The sequence below is a fragment of the Syngnathus typhle genome, linkage group LG11 (genome assembly GCF_033458585.1).
Source record: "Syngnathus typhle isolate RoL2023-S1 ecotype Sweden linkage group LG11, RoL_Styp_1.0, whole genome shotgun sequence".
Lineage (NCBI taxonomy): Eukaryota > Metazoa > Chordata > Actinopteri > Syngnathiformes > Syngnathidae > Syngnathus > Syngnathus typhle.
This window is the reverse complement of record NC_083748.1, coordinates 13,849,755-13,869,084: the sequence shown is the minus strand read 5'-3', so window position 1 is coordinate 13,869,084 and position 19,330 is coordinate 13,849,755. Positions and strand designations below refer to the sequence as shown.

Genomic DNA, 19,330 nt, shown 5'->3' with positions numbered 1-19,330 from the left:
TGTTTTAGTGCTTTAGTGCGCACATGTTTGCCAAGATGTGTGCGAGCACGTGCGTTTTGTCCCTCAAGATGAAAGAGAGATTTGTGTATTTAACATAACTCACTCAGGAAAAACAAGTACACTCTTGGGACATTGAGTTCAGAACAGCTGTCCAATCTAATGTCACCCAGTAAAATGTATGACTGTTAATAAAATGTATTTGCATGCCATGTTTAGGGTGACGCATCAGATAAAGTCATATGTTCATAATGGGATACTGTGCTACAATAGTAGACCCCAAATTGAACATCTTTGTTTTGAAGCCTTAAGCGCTGTCCAATGGATTTCGACCTGAATCATCAATCAAGTGAACAAACGAGCCAAGAATTGTGCATGTTTAAAAGAAGAAGAAGAAAAAAAACAATTACAAGCATTCAAAATTAATTTCATAACAAACGCCAACATTCCACCAGACTCCTGTGACGTCAAGTGCGACTGACAAATGCGAAATGTGGATTAATGACGCCCCCTAGTGTTACAAGTACAAAAAAAAGCGTGTTACGGTAGTTTTATCTGCAACATTTGCAAATTTGAAAGCCCGAACAAAAGAAAAAAAGTAAAGATAAAACATATCACCTATGTATGTCAGGGACTGGAAAACTAAAGTAATATATCTCCAATTCTGTATTTAGTTTCCGCATCGTTTCCCCCATGGTAAAGTGTCCCTAATGAAGTGTCTGCTTTACGCGCTGGTTGGCTGGCCGGCTGACGTGGTTGCTTAGCAACGCCGACTTGAGCGACGTTGAGCGTTATTCCGAACGTATTCCAAATGCTCCTATAGCCATGAAATAGCGTCATATAGCGCGCTGTCACGTGTGTTGCAATCACATCGTTTATAAAGAGCGTCTCAACGTATATTTGTGGTTCCCATTTGGATCGGCGTTAGGACCCGGTTCCCCTCCAGCCAACCAACCAACCAGTCAGCCAGTCAGCCAGCCAGCAGACACCGGTTGATGACTCGGCCCACTGTGCATCTTCTCACCTGACAAGGACCGAACCTTCTGGCGGGTGGATCTGCCGAGGCGAGCGAGAAGCGCTTTGCTCGGAATAAAATAAACAAACAAACAAAATCCCTCCCTCGGGTTCCCCGATCCCAGGGTCTTCTCCTCAGCCATGAGCCAGAGGTTCACCGTGTCCAAGAGCGACGATGTCAGGCTCCCCGTGGACATCCAGGGGGAAGTCAACCTTCTGTTCGAGGGCGACAAGTGTTCGAGCGGAGCCGAGGCTGAAGGCGATGATGCAGCTGTGGCTGAAAGAGCCGAATCGGCGGCGGCGGCGGCGGCGGCGGCGGGGGGGACGGAGGCGTGGACGTCCACGGTGGTGACGATAAAAGGTAGGAAGGACACAGCTACCGGCTACGTGCTAGCACAGATGTGTGGATTGGGCCACAAAAAGGTCACCGTCTGCACCCTGACAAATGATGCATGCTACTTGTTGTGCATTCTTTAGCATGCTTTGTTTTTACTTGCATCATTGGCAAATACGCTTTGGTTGACAATAACAATTACAATTCCTCGTACTATCATGTGCGTTTAATTCATTCCGTGATCATGCATGTCACTGGAAATCTCAAATCCTCTTTCCCCCTTGAAATGGATCCAAAATAGCCAATATTCTTCAGTGGCCCCACTTCTACTCCTCCTTCTGGTGTGCATGTTTTGGCTACTGCAAGTAATAATTCACAGAGATGCATAAAGGTGTCAAATGGAGGTGCAGGGAAGCGCTTGCAATCAATCAGCTTGTTTTCCTGCAGGTTGATTGCAAGTACCTATGACTAAAGCCAAACCATGGCAGGTTCAACTTTCTGGATCTGGATTTGCAACGTAGAACATTATCACAAATGTGGCAATGTGATTTTTTTAAAAACATTTTTGCAGATGATAAAGAATATATATACATGAATATTGCAATATAAGTACTTTACCATTTGTTGTTGTTGTTTAAAGAGTTGTAATGCCTGCAAAGGCCCGATTACTGGATGTCGGGAGGATTTTTTTTTTACCTCCCTCTATTGTGCGCTAAATGAAAAATGGGCCGACAATCGTGAATGTTATGTCAAAAGTGTATCCACTCAAATGATTTACCACAGTAAAAAAATACTAGTTTGCAACTGTAATGCGGCTAGCAGATAAATGACAGTTCAACTTAGCTTCTTCTAGTTCTTCTCTACACACGCATTATTCTTTTCCATTCAGGATATTTCTTGCCCAGATATCTGACTTTGATCACAAAATTGTCCAGATTGACATTGTGGCTTCTTCCCCGATTTAGTTTCCATTGATTGGCATGCAGGTGTAAGGGAGCCATTCATTGCCATTATCACTCGCTGCCTTTCACCTTCAAGTGACATCATATAAATCTTTGCTGGACACGGCGCCACCGACGCATGGAAAATGGGCCAAGTGCTCTGCTCTTGATAGAATGAGGTTGTTATGTGGTTGGTGGGCGGCGCCTTGATTTGAATTGCTGTTCATGCTTAATATCCAAAGTTGAAGGTGCCAAACGTTCAGTCTCTTGAGACTTTGTTGCAAATTTCACAAGACAACTTGAGCTCAGGGAATGACTGCATGCAAGGAATGCAATTCTGATCTCTCTGCTTTCAAGTGACAACATGGGAGAGGAGGAAAAAATGCAATGCATTTGTTATCATCAGATTGGAATAGCATTCACAATTGAATTTATGAGCAGAAACGTGAAAAAGGAGCAGACTCAAATACAAGCAATACATGAGATTTTGCCTCTTGGCAAAAACTTCAGGCTGGGCAGGTGGTGTGATTTGTGTCCTTATACATTTTCAAATGTCATGGCAAGTCAGAAGTGAATGCAATAGATTGTGTAGATGTCCAAATGTGTTGGGAAAACCAATGCGGGGACTCCACTTTACTTGCAAGTGCATGTTTATAGGAAGACGACAGGGGGCGCTGCTGTTCCTCACTCTATTTAAGGCCGCTGCAGGCAACTGCTGTCAGATTCATGTGGAAAAAAATAGTGAGAGAGGGGACATAGAGAGAGGGGGGAGATTAGAAGACCAGTAAATTACACAACCGTCTGCATTGTGTGTGAGTGTGTGTGTGATGGAAGGTGGGTGTTAAGCATATGGCTGCGCAAACAGTGTGTGTGTGTGTGTGTGTGTGTGCGCGCGCGCGTGCATGTGTGTAAAAAAGAGACAGTGAGAGGAATAATGGGAAAGGGTAGCAGTCGAAGTGGGGGAGTAAATCTAGAAATCCTCGTGTGTGTGTGTTATGTAACAGTTGATGCTGGGGCTTTATGGGGGAGGTGCGTACTGTATACATGTAGCATGTATTTCCTGCAAATCGTCATCTTGCAGACCAGCTAAGACGATCCAAAAGCGGGGACGAGGGAGGTCGAACACGTCCTCCATCTTCCAAGCCCCTCGCTATCGGTCACAGGTCAGCACGTCCGTCCACTTTGCCGGTGGACGCTGAGGCTTGTTCCCAACGTCCAAAGGAATGGCATTCTTTGAAAAGGTGGCGTTCGCTGCTGACTTTCATTTCCAACCGAAATGTAGTAGGTGGTCTTTTGATGGAGATGAACACAGCTATTTGTTCCATTCAATTGCATTCATTCATTGCAGGGGAGTCAAACTGTTTTTTGTCGCGGGCCGCATCGTAGTCATAGTTTCTCCCGGAGGGTCAATATGATTGGCGACGTCTTCTATAGGCGACAAAACAAAACGGATCAAAGTCCGAAAAGTCAAAGTCTGCTTTATTGATGAGTAACTCGTTTTGAAATCAGAAACTAGTAAAGACTGTTGAGATATAAAAAAAAATCCAATTGCAAGCAATGTCTCTATTTTTCGATACGTGACGATGATTTGTAATTTTAGTAATGACACAAAGTCGAATGTGTCTTTGCGGGCTACGTTAAATGATGTGGCGGGCCGTATCCGGCCCCCGGGCCTTGAGTTTGACACCGATGTCATATTTCAGCCTCGACGTGTCGATCTAATCAAACGGCAACAGGTTAATTGCACCTTCTGCCATTGAGCGACAGACGGTTCAATGATGTGTTAACGCTTCTGCCTGTGAGGGCACACGGCTGGCACATGAACATTATTTGCGGTAAGTATCTTTTTTTCCCGATGAGCTGTCCGAGTGCTCGGGAATCACTGCATTCGAGTCATCGCCACGTCTAGTACAAGTTCATTACTTTGGCCTTTTGACCAGCGGCCGTTTAGGGAGCCTCGCGACAGATGTTCCGAGCCTCTATTGAGCCATGACAGGCGATTTATCTCCCACCTTTTGTGTGCTGCTCGCCCGTCTCCCCCCTTTTCCTCTCAGGTCTGCGTGACCTTTCCCTTTATCTCTCGCTGACCAAAAGTGGACGCAGCACCCTTGACAATAAGAGCTTGAAGGAGGTCCTTCAGCCAGCCGGCCTCTTTTCTGTCCCGCAGTCATTTATTTGTCGGCCGAGTAAAGTGCCGACGTGACGACTCTGACCGCCAGCGCTCGCCATTGAACTCGGACGTTCCTAAAGTATGAGGCCGTTACAATGGAGTGTGAGGCGCCAGGGAGGGAGGGAGGGAGGGAGGACTTTGGCGGCCAGTTGGCCGACTCACTTTGTTAGCCCAAGGCCGCAATCGTCCATGACCAACAGTGAAATACAAAATGAGGACACTTGCAAGGTGCTGCTGTAGGCCACAACTCACACACAAAGTCTCACATGATGTCACTCACTAAGCCAGGCCTCTTAAAGGCACACAACAAAAACATGGATTGAGTTACAAGCTTTGTCATGGAACAAATGAAGAATGATTGTTTGTTTTCCTAAGATCCGTAAACATTTTGCCGATCTTTACCGTGATTTTTTTTTTACATTACAAGACATGGATAATGGCGTTAAATGGAATCAATTGGCCCATTAATTGAGACTCTGACTCTTATCCTGTTAAATATCTGAATTGGCATTGGTTTAAAAAAAAAATCCACAATGCAGCTTTTACTAAGTGACGTAAAGGTGAGATGTGTTGATTTCAATCCACCTTCTCCTGCCTTCCCAAATGTCAACATGCGGATTGATGGCACCGCCGTCTTTTCCTCCCCTGCACGAAGCTTTTCTTTCTATCTTTTGTGTCCCTCCTCCTCTTCCTCCTCCTCCTCCTCTCCCCTTTTCTCTGTGTTTTACCCGGTCGTCTGTAGCGTTCCTTGCCGTCTCGTCTCGCTTACCCACCTACCCATCCAGCCAGCCAGCCATCTAGCTAGCTATCCACCCACCCACCCCCTCACTCATTTCAACCTCGCTCCCCTTGGTTTTGGTGCATTGCAGTGGCTCCATCGCCACGTTGGAAGACACACCAGCCAGCCAGCCAGCCAGCCAGCCAGCCTCACCGAATGAGGTCTCCCCTTCTCCCTCGGTATCACTTCGTCTCTCACGAGCTTGCAAGCAAAGGCTCTCTCGGCCGCTTATTTTAGACCCCGACTTTTCTCGTCTGGCTCTCTCTCGGGGCTTATCGGGAGCCAGAGACAAAGCGGTGAGAATGAGCCCAACTGTCGCCGTGACCATTTCCATTTCAAATAAAGCTGCTCCCAATCGGGTAAGGGCTACAAAAGGCGCAGAGATGCAATCCCTGGCAGGCAACAGTCCTCGATTTCGTTGTCCGCCATCGATCCTGCGGGTCAGCATTGATGAAACGTGTTTGACCAAGGGTTCCTGTATTCTCAGCTGGACTGCACGCGCATTTCAGGATCACACCTGTCGTGTTCCTATTGGGGCTCTCGTCCTAATTCGCCAGAGATCAAAAGGCAACGGGGGGTAGTAAGACTAAAGGAGGTCACAAACACCTGCTGATGCTGCAGCATGGTGCCATACAGTACGGCTCCTCGATTCAAAGCATCCGAATCGGTGGGAACCAAACCTAAAAGGCAAAGAAATATGTGACTAACAATCTCAATGTCAATAATACAGGAGGTCTGGATTCATGTAGAAAATCAATCTTTCAGGTTGTATTTACTCATTTAAGAGCAATTGATGTCCCTAATGGTCAATGTTCCAGCTCTTATGCAATTGAAGCTGTCAGATATGATGCATTCCACGGCTCAATGATTTGCCACCGCCCGCCGAGTTCCCATTTAAATGTCTGCCCTTTTAATCTTTACATCCTCCACCGACTCTGTCCAGGGTGATGACGTGGCTGTGGCTTTCTAAGTGCCTTTTGTGTTTGAGCCAAAGTTGAATATCTACATGAGAAGGCGCCAGAAGTACAGTGCATCAAATTCACACTAACGGCACAGCTGGGCCAGGAGTATGGAGACCTTTCAGACACTCTAATTCCATGTTGTGTACTGTGTTCTGCCTACTCATCCAAATTTTGCACTGAATCCTGAAACCGGATCATTAGATGATGTCAAGGCAACTGTCCGCTGTGATGTATTACATAGCAAAGGTGCAATGACGTGAGTCTCAAGCAAAATCCTAAATTGGGTTTTACTGTAGACCTTGTGCTCCATTGCAGCATATTCACATTTTAATCACTGACAACTGACCTTTTAGTGCTCCCAAATAAGGTAACGGTTTTTCCAAGTGGCTCTGTGAGGGCTATGCATCATACCATAGACACTAATGAGAAAAAAAAAAAAAAAACATCTCGACAAATGCAGAATTTCAAATGTAAACATGCAACACTCGTCAAGTCATGGCGTCTTAGTTGAGTCTCAAAATACCAAGCTTGTCTAATCGTTTTAGCCACGCAAGTTGTAAAATGGACAAATTTGACTTGAATCAAGTCATGTGACTCTGTCAAGTTTCACACGCCATTGAGTGATTCCCTTACACACGGGCTGATGAGGACTTGATATATCGGTAGGCGGTATAAAATGCCTTCCTTTTTTTTTTTTTTTTTTGAAATTGTGGCCATCCTTTGAAAATAGTCATCCTGGTACGAGTGGGGCAGTACAATCAATCTCTTTCACAAAGAAAGCCTTCATAATAACATCTTTGGTTGCCACGGCAATTTTCCATCACTTATATTTGCTGGCTTATCATATTCAAGGACACTTCAATATGAAGTTGATGTAATGACAGCCAATTAAATGTCCTTTGTCCCTTTGCTACCTTTTACCACTGTACCTATTTGACACAGGGTAGCCACAGATTGGAAACAATCTGCTGTTAGTCCTATTCAATGTGAAAATGACATCATGTCTGCAACACGGACTCATTATGGAGACATTTATCAATTGACCTGCTGTGTTTCGCTAGCTACGCATAAATACTGAACCCCCCCAACTATTGGAAGGCAACACCTCAATTTGCGAAAAGCTAAAGCCGAGCGAGCCCGTTTAGAATTCCATGCATGGCTTATTTAATGCTTTATTAATGACAGGGATTGCATGATGATGACTCTTGTGTGTAAATGTGCGTGCACATGAGTGAACACAATGATGTCATATGTGCGCATGCCTAGAGTCGGCTTCTGGTGTGTTTCCCGTGCATTGTCGCAGTCCACCACAAAAGGTCAGCGTCGGTCTTTCCGGGTGATTTTTAAAAGGACCTGTCAAGAGTTTGCACGGATTAGCCACATTAGCGCCAGCCGTGACACGTTATGGTCACGGTCTGAACTCTCGCAGACACCTTCTTTTTTGGCGCTCGGCCGGGCGACAAAATACTGCAGAGTTGTTGGCGCTGTTCTGCATTCTTTTCTGTCTGAGATGATTGAGGCCGCCATTAACAATCGTCATTTCACGGACTCTGTTCATTTGCAATAAAGATTGGCATTCGATAGAATAATACGAATAATGGCTGAGCAGCGTTCTGCCCAGCGTTCTCAAATTTCAAGCCGGTTTATCTGAGCCACGTGACATTTGGTAGAATCGTCTACCACCAGTCGATTCACCAAGTTTGCCGTTTTGGTTTGAAGCAGCTATATTAAGCAAGTGTGTCATCTTTTTGGAACAGCATGAATGTTTGCATGAAAGTGCATTTCAGAGTCCGAGGAGCAAATTGAAAATGAAATGCACCATAAGAGCAAAAGCAAATCAAACTATTGATTCGACTCCTACCCCTGGCTGCATTTATAGCATCAACATCTAAATTGCGTTTTGTCGAAAACATAAAGGGCACATTTTGACATCCAACTGTTTGTACTACTTCCTTTTGAGCCTGTTGAATTGAACGTAAAGCCGATATTCTTCTGTCTGAATGGCGGCAAGCAGAGAAGAATGTTCATCGCAACTTCTTCCATCTCATGCAAGAGCATCTTGAAAAGAAAAGAATCCCAGGTGACGAGAGAGGCGCATCCTTCAGCGTTAGTCTCGCATTGAGTGAGTGAAATGTGTCTGGGCTGTTTGTGCGCACTGTTAATTGAATCAGACCCGAGCAATTACAGCCTCTGCGCTGCTCTCCTCTCCTCTCCGCACAACCAGATGTGCTTGTGACTATTTACCGCCGTGCCCGTTGCCGCATCAATACTGCGGCTCGGCTTGTGCTCCAGGGCTCCGTGGGGAGGGATGCTGTTACCGTCCAACGGGGTCTTCCCTAAACCCTCGGGGGCCGGCCAAGGCTACGAGGGCGAGAATGGACTCCATCCAGATAATTGTTTAAAGTGGATCACATATCATCTCTTCCAGCTCTGGGAAAGAAAGCCAGAGCATGCCACGTCACACTGTTCTATTATTGGACGTGGCAGGATGCCGTGTTGTCAAGGAAACCATCTAATACGGATGCTTAGTTGTGGGATTTCGGTGTTCAGTACACAAAACTATTTTTATTTTTTAATATAATAATAAAATAAATCTATTTTTTAATGTACTAATATTTTTTTAATAATAATGAAAGTTTTTCAAATATAATAATAGGATAAAATAATCTATATTTTTAATATAATAATAAAAAAAGACTTTTTAAGATTAATAATAATGAAAGAAAACACTCCTCCCGCAAATGCAATTAGCTCGGCGAAGTCCGGCGGAGTTCCTTCGCTTCTGACTTCTCTGGCCACGCTGATTTGGTTTCTACTTGGCAGGCGAGGGCGACGTGGGAGATCGATGGAGTGATTCATCTCACTACTGTGCTACTCTGTGCTAGAACGGGAACAACAACGGGCAGCAGCAAAAGCAACCAAAACAGCGGCAGCGGCAGCAGCAGCAGCAGCTCGCCTACTCTCATCCTCTGTGTAGGATTGCTGCTCAGCGCAAAACAAAGCAGGGATGTCGTGTCGCTAGTATTACAATTAGGCTTGGAAGTGTAGCTCGTTGAAGCTGCAAGCGGTGAAGAAAATCCATCATCAAACTTTGACTTTAGGAAAAGAAACTTGGAACTGCAGTTTTGCAGATTTTGACAGAAAGGCATAGGAATAATCAAAGCAGCCCACCTCTTCACTTCATGCACTTGTTTCCACTGAACAAATCAAGTTGGATTTTGGAAATAAAAGGTGTTTGAGAAGGTTGCGGTTCCTAATCTTGCTGTTTGGGGAGGGAGCGTTGGTCCCAGATATGACCTTCTTATTTGGCGCAATTCCCCCGAAGAAGTTAGTGAAAAAGCCAAAATGGCCAAACATTGGTCAAAATGGCCAACCTATCTATTCCTAAGACTCCTTGAGGCTGTTTTGTTTATTACAGAAAGCGTAAAAACTGTGACCAGATCAAAAGTGCAGGTCGGTGTCATTATGCATGTCATTGAATTGACTTCTACTACGTAGAAGCTATAAGATTGACCGATTGCATATTAGGTGTACAACATAGATGTCATGGTCAAGCCCCGTGTTCATCAGCCCTTGGCAAAGACAAGTCTGTCCAAGCATTGATTGAAAGAATAATTAAGTGTGCTAATTAGCGCAGTGCTAAAGTCTCTCTGGAGGTGGAGTGCTTCCTGACTTGGGTTGTAGCCCTCTCACCTCCCAATCATTTGCTATGTGCCTTTCCCACGTGGCATGTGGTTAAGAGGCTTAGGCGTTCGCCAAACAACGCTTTGATATTCTCTGCTGACGTGTGCGCGCCGTGATAGTCATGCTTGTAATCCCGTTGGCTAAATATGCTGAGCTGTGAAAACAGATTAAGTTGTGGCCGTGTTTGTCTTGGCTCCCTATTTCCAGTGGTGCGCTGCGTGACCCCTGCACAGTTGTTGCTTGCTCGACTGCAACGCGGCGTCACCGTTCCCAGAGGCCTCCATTCCACTTGAGTCTCCGTTTTTCCATTACTCTCGAGAGGTCTATTCCATTTCTTCGACGATTCGAGTCTTCCAATATTTCTTTTCTTTTTGTAGAGTGAATCTTATTTGAAAGAGTGGTGATTACTAAGTAAGTCTAAGTGATTACGGCAAATTGAAATGATTCATTTTCAATATAAAAGTGACAATCCTCTTTTCTGTGCTGCTCAAATTAGGCCTTGTTATGGCGCACCTCGCTTCACTGGCTAAAGTCAAGAGGTTGTTTGTAGGATATATGGCGAAACATTTGATCATGATCCATAGTTTTCACGATGGCTAGGAAACCGGCCCGAGTTGATTATTCGGCCGTAAATACAAAGCTTTTCGCAGTGCACCGGTCCAAAGAGCAGAAAAAAAAGCACAAGCGAGAGTGTCTGTCACATCTCCTGACAGATTTGAGAATCCGTTGACAGCGCCGACACTCGCTATCAAAGTCCACTTTGATTGGAATCTGTGAGAAGCCTGCTGAGGGGCAGCAAGGTGTAGTGGAGGAGCAGAAGCCTGCTCGCCCGTGGGCAGCGGAGGGTGATGGAAAAAAGGCCGCTCTGGTGTGAAGAAGTAGTAGTGTAGTGGAGCCATCCGGGTTATTTCTTAAATTACACAATGAAAGGGAGTGGAGAGCTTCATATGAAAGAAGCAGGATCCCCTCCCAGTTTGTTTGTTTGGACCCTCTGGAGCCTGTTCTGGCCAGGTGCAAGCCTTGCTGGGGCAGGTTTTGCTCGTCAAACTTGGCTTTCTTGGACTTCCAATCCGAGGATGAAAAAATGCTGACGTGGTCGTGGATGGGCCACATGAGGTTTCGTTGAAAGCCGACCGTTGCTAATATAGTTTATGAAACGTCCGCTATCATTGGGGCAATTGGATTGACATGGCAATGCAAAGAATCTGAAATCGGATTTCTTACAAAAACAAAAACTCCGTTAGCTAGAGTAACGTTTTTTTGGTAGAATCAATCTGGAAGCCGTGCACCCAAGGCAAACACTATGAAATGTGAGAAAAATAGACTGTTGGTAACAAATGAATCATCACATGTCAGCTTTTTGCTGAAATGAAATAAAAACCAAAAGTAAATCCTCACTCATGAGCTGTTTGTTGAATGGATCAAGCAGCCGAGCACACCAATACAAACTGAACACGTACGGAGCAGACTTTGCCTTATATAGGTCAGTGCTTCTGATAGCGAGAGAAAGCCCAGCGCTGATGAAACACCATGAGAACGGACCGCACCGCTGAGAATTCCGTCATTGCAGTACATCCAGTCGTATGTACCGTCACACGCAGCGACGGACGCTTGGAGAAGAAATGAGCTGTAGAGACACAAGCAAGAACAAGAGAGAGAGATCCACAACGCGCTCCATCAGGAAGGAGCTTCGTTGCCGTGGTGACCGGCAGCCCTCTGTTGGTATTTGCCATGCATCTGGGGTCAGCTAATATGGCGCTGGCCAAGCTCGCCATATGCCACCTTCCACCAAATGCGCCACTCTGACTGACGTTCAAGGGAGTCTAGGGAAAAAGGATTTTCGAAAAAAAAACAAATTGAAAGAACTGGAAATACTGTTCGGCCGTTGTGCTGTTCCTACTGGTGTGATTGCCTCAGCCACCAGGGAGCAGAAGACTACAGACAGATCGATTTTTTTTTTCCTTCATTGAGACAGCTCAACTCAGTATTGCACTAATCCTAGTAGTTATATTGTCTGTCTGTATGTGTTGCTTCACTGTTTGTGAGCAATCCAAGCACCCGTATGAGTATATGTGCCTACTCGAGCAAACAAAAGGTAGAAGACATCGTCTTGCGATTGGCCGGGCTACTTTTCATCACGGCTTCCCTCTTCTGTTTTCCACTTGGCTTGATGAATGTGCTAAAAGGCTTCAATGTCACACCCGCATTGTCGTTTAAATATTTGAATGCCGGGGAAGGCGAGTGAGCACTTTGCTTCCATTTTTAGCCTCTGCTAGTAGATCTTTTGCCGGATACTGTTTGAACCCTCCCGTGTTCTTTTTGGCTGCTCTCACATGGTTTCATGTGGAACTTTGTCATAAAGATCAACGACCTACTCGTCTGACAATATATTTGTCATTGGTGCATTCCTTGTGGGTCCTGAGACAGCAGAATCCCAGTAATGAATTTGAATATTAGCGAAGAGAAGCAGCCTCTTCACCCGCCGCCTTCTTTGTGTATTATTTATCATTGAGGACTCCTGGCCTGCTTCCCGGGGCTATTTTTACCCAACATCTCCGTCACATTAACTCCGGAGTCCCAATCCCCTGCTGCTGCTCCCAAGCTAACAGCAGCAAGCTTCTCTCCATCTGGATGGTGGATTACATTCTCTCTACCTTTATGTCTGCAAACCATCACTGTCTATCTTGCCTTTTAGCTCCGGTCTTGCTCCTCACCACTGGGCTAAAGCTCCGGCTTTGTCCTCCATCTACCGCACGCTTTCTTTCAATCGTTCATATTAGCGGCCCCCGGGGAGGGCTGGGCGCAGGAATCCCCAGAGCTAGTGGTTCGTTCTCTGCAGTAGCGTCCAGTCACATTGACGAAAGGTTGCAAACGTTGCTCGGTTGGGTCCGAAGCACCATGAGTCCGATGCCGTCTTGTTAGTGCATATTTCATTTGTCATTTTATCGATGACACCGCATAGTCCATTGAGAGCAAAACTCCCATGAGAATAGCCAGACGTGACATGCTGATCTGTCACGCCCCAAATCCAATCTTATTGATTGATGATGTGGAATGGTCCCATTGCTGCCATCTAGTTTCCACTACCTACAGTTTATTAGATTGCAGATAGTTTTGCCCTTTGAGAGCAAAAGTAACCACAGGTGTGTGCTTTGGAATCATATTTGTTCAAAGTAATTTTATTGGAGAGGACCGCTTTGTTGTCAAAGGTGGTTCCCAAGGCAACAATTGCCTTCTATTCTACCTTCCATTGTAACAAAACGGAAGCAGACTGTTCATGGATAGCTTCTGTTTGGGTCCGTTCTGCAATTTATTTGTGCACTTTTCCTGCTATGCATTTCCTTCTAAAAAGCTTGACCCCCCTTGGCCTTTCTTAAGAGCTCAAGTGGCTCTTCCTGTTGATGGATTTGGGTGAGGGTTAGAGTTATTGGCGGTAAATTAGCGTCAGTACGCCTGCCAATGACTAACAGTGGACTTTAGCGATTAAACGTGTGGATCTGTCAACATTCTGTCCAAGTGAATTCAGATCTCACTTGGATAGTAAGGATATAATGAGATACACGCACACGCTGAGCAGGAGATTGGATTTTACTGATCGATTAAGCGCCGGGAGGGAGGACTTTTTTCAACCATGGCAAGCAACGACAGATATGGATAGCTCCTGGATTGGCAGTACACACATCCCTTCAATTTTCTCTTTACTACACAGGTGAGGTTCCAAATGGACTGACAAGACTCCCATGACTTCATCATGAAGTCAAGTCAGGATCAGCCAGGTAGCACCATTGCCACCATCTCATTCTTGAGAAGCGGTCGGTGACTGTGTACTGTCCCTGAATCAAATCCGGATCTTGTGTTGGTACAGCAAATCGCTAACAAGTAAGCCAAAACCAGTTCAAGTGAAGTATTTTTCAGTGGTTTTCAGTGGTTGCTCCTTCCTTTGTTATGTAATAAGTCCTCTTGAACTGGTTGCGACTGGTTGTGTAATAGAATTAGCAGTGGGAGCGTCACCTGCAAGTCATCACGTCCGGATGTCTTGCCTGGAGTGTTCACGTGAGGTAGCGCTCACCTCTCCGCCTAGCTCAGGTCTTTGTGCAAGACCGCCCACGCATCAGTCAGACAGACAGACAGACAGCAAGGTCTCTTGGGGACAATCTATGTTTCCTCTTAGCATATTCCGTGTTGCATCATCATGTTTTATCTTGGCCTGTTTCTCGCCGTCTCTTGTCACCCTCCCCCGCCTGTCTCATTGAGTCAACGTCAAAATGTGCTTTCCTTCACCTCACATTTCCTGATGTCCAGGCGGCTGAACGCTGCCGACACCAGCGTACCTTTGCGTTTTGTCTTCCTTCCTCCCTCCCTCCCCGGTTGTCTGTGCTGGGGTTTGGGAAAAGGTGATGCTGTAGGGTGCCGCTTGACCCCACTGTGTCAGATCAAGTATTGTTTTGTAAGTGACTTTGTTAGCTCTCGAGAATCACGTGGAAGACGTGCAATGGCAACTGTCTGTCATATGACTCGTTTTCTTCCCTCAAATGACTGGCGGAAAAAAACATACAAATCAAGACTCATGCCTTCAAATCTTAAAACCTGAGCGATACACTGATAAATGAATATCCATATTCCAATGAAAGCTTGTCAAGGTTATTAGCGGGCTGTGTTCAAATCTCCATCCACTGAGAGGTCTGTTTATCCTTGTTTGCTGCCACTCTTGTCAAAGACATCTGCAGGGCCACTCTAAACATAAACAGCCTGTCTTCACTCAGCGCTCGGCTCCTGCCAGGCTTTAGAACTTGATCGAATGCGGAAGAAATGACTTTCCTGTATCGCAATCCAGACGCTGCTTCTCAAGCGAAAAACACTGATGCACTGACAAGCCCGCAGACAGACAGTGTTCAGTTGTCTTTCGGATCTGCCTGACAAGTGCAAGTACGATTGCGTCTTGAACGTCTTGACTTCTATCGCAGTCACCTCCTCCGATCAAATATTCATCCTCGGTGAATATTGCATAGGTTGTGGATTTGTGTTGATACGACCGCTGCGAATGAATGTTTAATCCACATCCGGTGTGTGCCCAAAAGTTCTGTCAAGTAACTTGGTGTATTGGACTCACATCAATGAACAATACATGGATAGGTTCAAAGTACAAATTACAATTTTGAGAGATGGTCAAATATTGTGAATGATCATACAGGGGTGAAAATGAAGTTGCACCAAGACCCAAAAAACAAAACATTTGTTGGGTCATTAATCAATCGCATGTTTATCTCCATTTTACATTTCATTGGCAATGCTGAATAAGGACACACTGTGTACAGAAAAACTACAATCATATGGAAACGCATTGCATTGACGGACTTGTGAAAACAATAAATAAAATGTTGCACCGTGGACAAAGTGGTAATTGCATCAGCGCGTGGCAATCGTGTTATCTATGAGGGGAGTCGGAGGCCAGGCGGAGGCGCACCAGTGATGGAGATATGCAATCCAGATTACCTCCACATTATCCACTCACAATAGCACATTATCACCTATCATAAACCAGAGGTGCCGACTGATCCAATCACCGTCTCGGCGGCAGGATAGGACGAGGCCACCCTCATCACGGGCTGATTAGCTCGGCTGCTTGGAGGTCGAGATGGTGCTTGAGTGATATTTTTTAAATCAATGGAATCAGGACTGGACAGCACGGTCCAGCGCTGGTTAGTATGTCTGCCTCAGAGCTGCAGGGTTGGATTAGCTTTTGTGGAGTTTCGCCAGGTACTCCTGTTTCCTGCCACGTCCCAAAAGTTGGCCAAATGACCATTCTCGATTTTGCATAGGTGTGAGTGGTTGTTTGTCTATGTGTGCCCTACGATTGGCTGGCGACCAGCATCACCACAATGATGGATAGATGGATAGACGATACCAGGACTTACAGAACTGACTACTGAGACTGACGTATTTCCTTGCATAGGCCAAGTAACAATATTTGGACACGTCGACTTTCGTTCCAATGCACATTTTCGTAGCTAATCAGCAAAGAATACGAATGACGTTATAATTAGACGCATACATGGTTGTAGTTTGACTTAGCTAGCTGCCTGTGATCCCTCCGTTTCATTTTCTGACCTACGTACGTATGTCCTCGCTGGTTTGTGCCTAAGACAGAACTAACAAAACTAAAAACAACAAAAAGATATGAACCAAAGCTCTTTTTGTTCCTGAATATGAAATCCTTGTCAATTGCGCTATAAATACTCGCCTCTTTTCGGGCTCAAAATGATACTTCAGAACCCCTGGTAGAATTCATTCCATTTGCGAGAAAGCTTTATTTTGGAGTGGGAAGCATTTGGACGTTTCATCATCACACTAAGACATCACCCAAGCGGGGCAGAAAAGCCACGGGTGAATCTTCTCATTGTCGCTGTAGCTTTGTATTTGTCGTCAGCCGCTGCTGCTGCCTCCGCTGTTTGTGTCGCCTCTGCCAAAAGCAGACTAAATGTCCCGAAATAGAAGAGAACGGCTTTATTCTCTTCGGGTTGCGACGCCATGGAAATAGAACAAACGCGGATGAAAGTAGTGGCAAATGGGAGCACGCCTGGCCGGCGTAAATAGCACCTGCTCCCAACTTGCTCTCGCTCGCCACTGTAATGGACTCCATATGGAATCGAATGCGGAAGGAAAAAGAATAAATGGAAGCTTTCTGTTTCACTGCAGTGGCCAGATGAGGATTCACTTGAAAGGATGAAGGACGGCCTTTTTATAATTGCTTGTATACAAGTAGGCATGCTGTAGTCTTTGAAGTGCTGCATCTATGAGTGAAAACATCTTTGAGGCTCTTTACGTAAGGGAAAGGGCGTTCGGCTAGATATCTGCAGATAAGAGCATACGTGTAAAAAACAGGAAGGAACATTGCGTCCTTTTTGGGTCTTTTGGGCAGAAATGTCAATGCGGCCTTGCTTGGCCTACAGGTGCACCGCAGAAATAGCGAGAGGAATCGGCAGAGCGTAAAGTGGACGTGGGATTACTTCATGCGGCAGGAGTGATGAGCTGACCTTTCGTGCAGCTCCTGAGCCTGCCAACGTGCAGATAGGAAATATAAAAATACGCTCGGATGCCTTGTCGTGATTATCTTAATTGAAAGCTGTCACAGATATTATTTGCCATGCATCAGCTTGACTGCTATTATCCTTGGTAAAACCCATTTTATATCATCTGTAATTGATTTTTGGCTTAGGCCACATCCCAGACAGGCAACCATCATCCATATATTTATTGATTTATTTATATTTATTCAAATTATTACTTTTTCATTTGCTCTCAGACAAGCAAAGGCTACTCTAGCGTCTACTCTCCCGTCGCCATCACGATCTTGTTTGACGTAATCTCGGGCGGCCAGTTGATGAAGTTGCTCATTGAGCTGAAGTCATGTCAGTGAGTCAGTCCAAGGTGACGTTCAAGACAGAAAATGTTGGTTCAACACCTAATTGTCGCAGTTTTGCTTTCCGCAGCTCTATTTGCGTGACCTTGAGAGGTTTGAAAGGCAAAGGCTCACCAGATCCGCTCCTCGCATCCTGTTACAAACACAGGTGGCATCTGGCTGCCCCGTGCTCTCGGATAAGCTTATGCACTGATACGGCGTTTGGGACGTGACTGCAAACACACCCTCGCGTGTAAGATCGTGACTTTATTTTATACGCCGATAAAATCCATTCACAGCCGTCATTTCCTTTTATCGCTCCCCAAACTACATTGTAGTACGTTTGATGTCTTTTATTTTTATACCACCTATTAATGAAAGGAAGGAAGATTCAATACTTTTGTCAACGAATCACAGAAAAATGATTTTGGTTGGATTTTTTAGCCGCGCGTGATGCGATTTTGATAAATGCTAAATCCTTTTTGCCAAGTATGCAGTTGACATTGTACATAGCTTTTCAAAAATAAACGGAATGGCCATTTTGGGTACGTTTCAGAGCATGTACTTTGACGTATGACATGATATCATCAGGGCTTGGGAAAAACAAATGACATCTGGTGCTTAGTTGAGAGCCATGCCAAAATTGTTATCCGCACATCTGAATATATTGAATTATATCATCATCGGGATTCGTGTGTGTGTGTGTGTGTGTGTGTGTAAGTGTAGTCCTTGTAAATCTTCAACCCCACACCTTAAAAGCTGTTGTAGAGTGCGGACAAGCAGAGCATTATTACACCAAGTGACAAGTGTTGTGTTACACTTTGTGTTTATTGGCGTTGATAACGGACGGTCACGCTAAGCACATTATTACCAAATTGCTTGACAGCTCTGGCTAAATAGAATCCGTCAGACACTGCTGATTTCTGTCCATTAGAGCCAAGTCAGCCAGTCATCAAGTTGCACCTCGGCCTATTCCCAGATGCATTCTATTTGTTCATTCATATATTTTTGCAATCATAATCATATTGTGACTTTTAGTGGACATTAGCTATCTCAAATTTACTCATCAGTGGTGTTACAGCCAAAAATGTGTGGTGAGAAGGGAATGCAGGGTTTTTTTTACCACCGGTAGGCAGCCTTCTCCTCATTTGTCTGTGAGGGTCAAACAAAAAGACATTCCATGTGTCTCCTCTGTGACGTTAAGAATGGAAAAAAATCTGCTTGGTTGCAGATAACATGAGCAGGCCAGGAAGGAGCTGGCGGCAGCACCTTGATGCTCCTGAAAACATCGTTGAAGCCTTTTCATTTTGACTTTCTCTTGTCCTGTGACGCTTCTCTCTCTTTGGAAGAGATAAAAGTGGGTCACATCTTCCCTCCTCCTGCTTCCCTCTTGGAACGAAATGGAATGATTAAAAAGTCAAATTAAATGAAATAAAAAAAGATATAAAATGAAATATTTAATGCTGTGATGATGTGTGTGTGTGTGTTGCAAAGATGGATCGCTGGCACGTCTCTGCAGGAAATAGTCGGCTCCTGTTGGAGTGCTCACTTTTGATGCCTTTTTTCTCTCCTGAAGAAGACACATGGGGTTGGGGTTTTTCCGTTGGCTACATCTTTATCTAGCATCTGGCTGCCGAGCGAGCGAGGGAGCGAGGGAGGGAGCAAGCGAGCGCCTGCCGCCACAGCTCAATACTTCTGTCAGTTTCACCTTTTGGAATGTAGTTGCATGTCAGTCTACACACACGGACATTTTCACCTGTCAGGAAAATCATGCTATTGATTTGAAAGATGATCGACTATCCACCAATATAAATGCTAAACCTTTTTTTTTTTATCTTCTGGTTGGTTGGCATCTCATTTGTGGCTGAGTCTTTTAACAAGTGTTAGTTGGCATTGTGTGTGATTTTTCTGCCGTTATCAGCTTTTGAGGGACTCGTGTAAGATGTCATATGGTACGTTTAACTTCTTTGAATATACGAAGTGGTCTATTCTACAAAGCAGGCTAAGGCCCGCTTTGAACGGTTTCTAATTTTTGTCACCACGTTGTCAGG

The 19,330-nt window shown here is 45.1% G+C and overlaps 1 protein-coding gene across 1 annotated transcript in view; it reads left to right on the top strand.

Annotated features, from left to right (window-relative positions):
• The first annotated feature begins 1,152 nt into the window (after positions 1-1,152).
• The window catches only part of slc12a5a (solute carrier family 12 member 5a), a 61,876-nt gene continuing 43,698 nt past the window's right edge, over positions 1,153-19,330 (top strand). The window contains exon 1 of the mRNA XM_061291556.1: positions 1,153-1,372. Within this exon, the coding sequence (XP_061147540.1) occupies positions 1,153-1,372 (220 nt within the window). The remainder of the gene's footprint in view (positions 1,373-19,330) is intronic.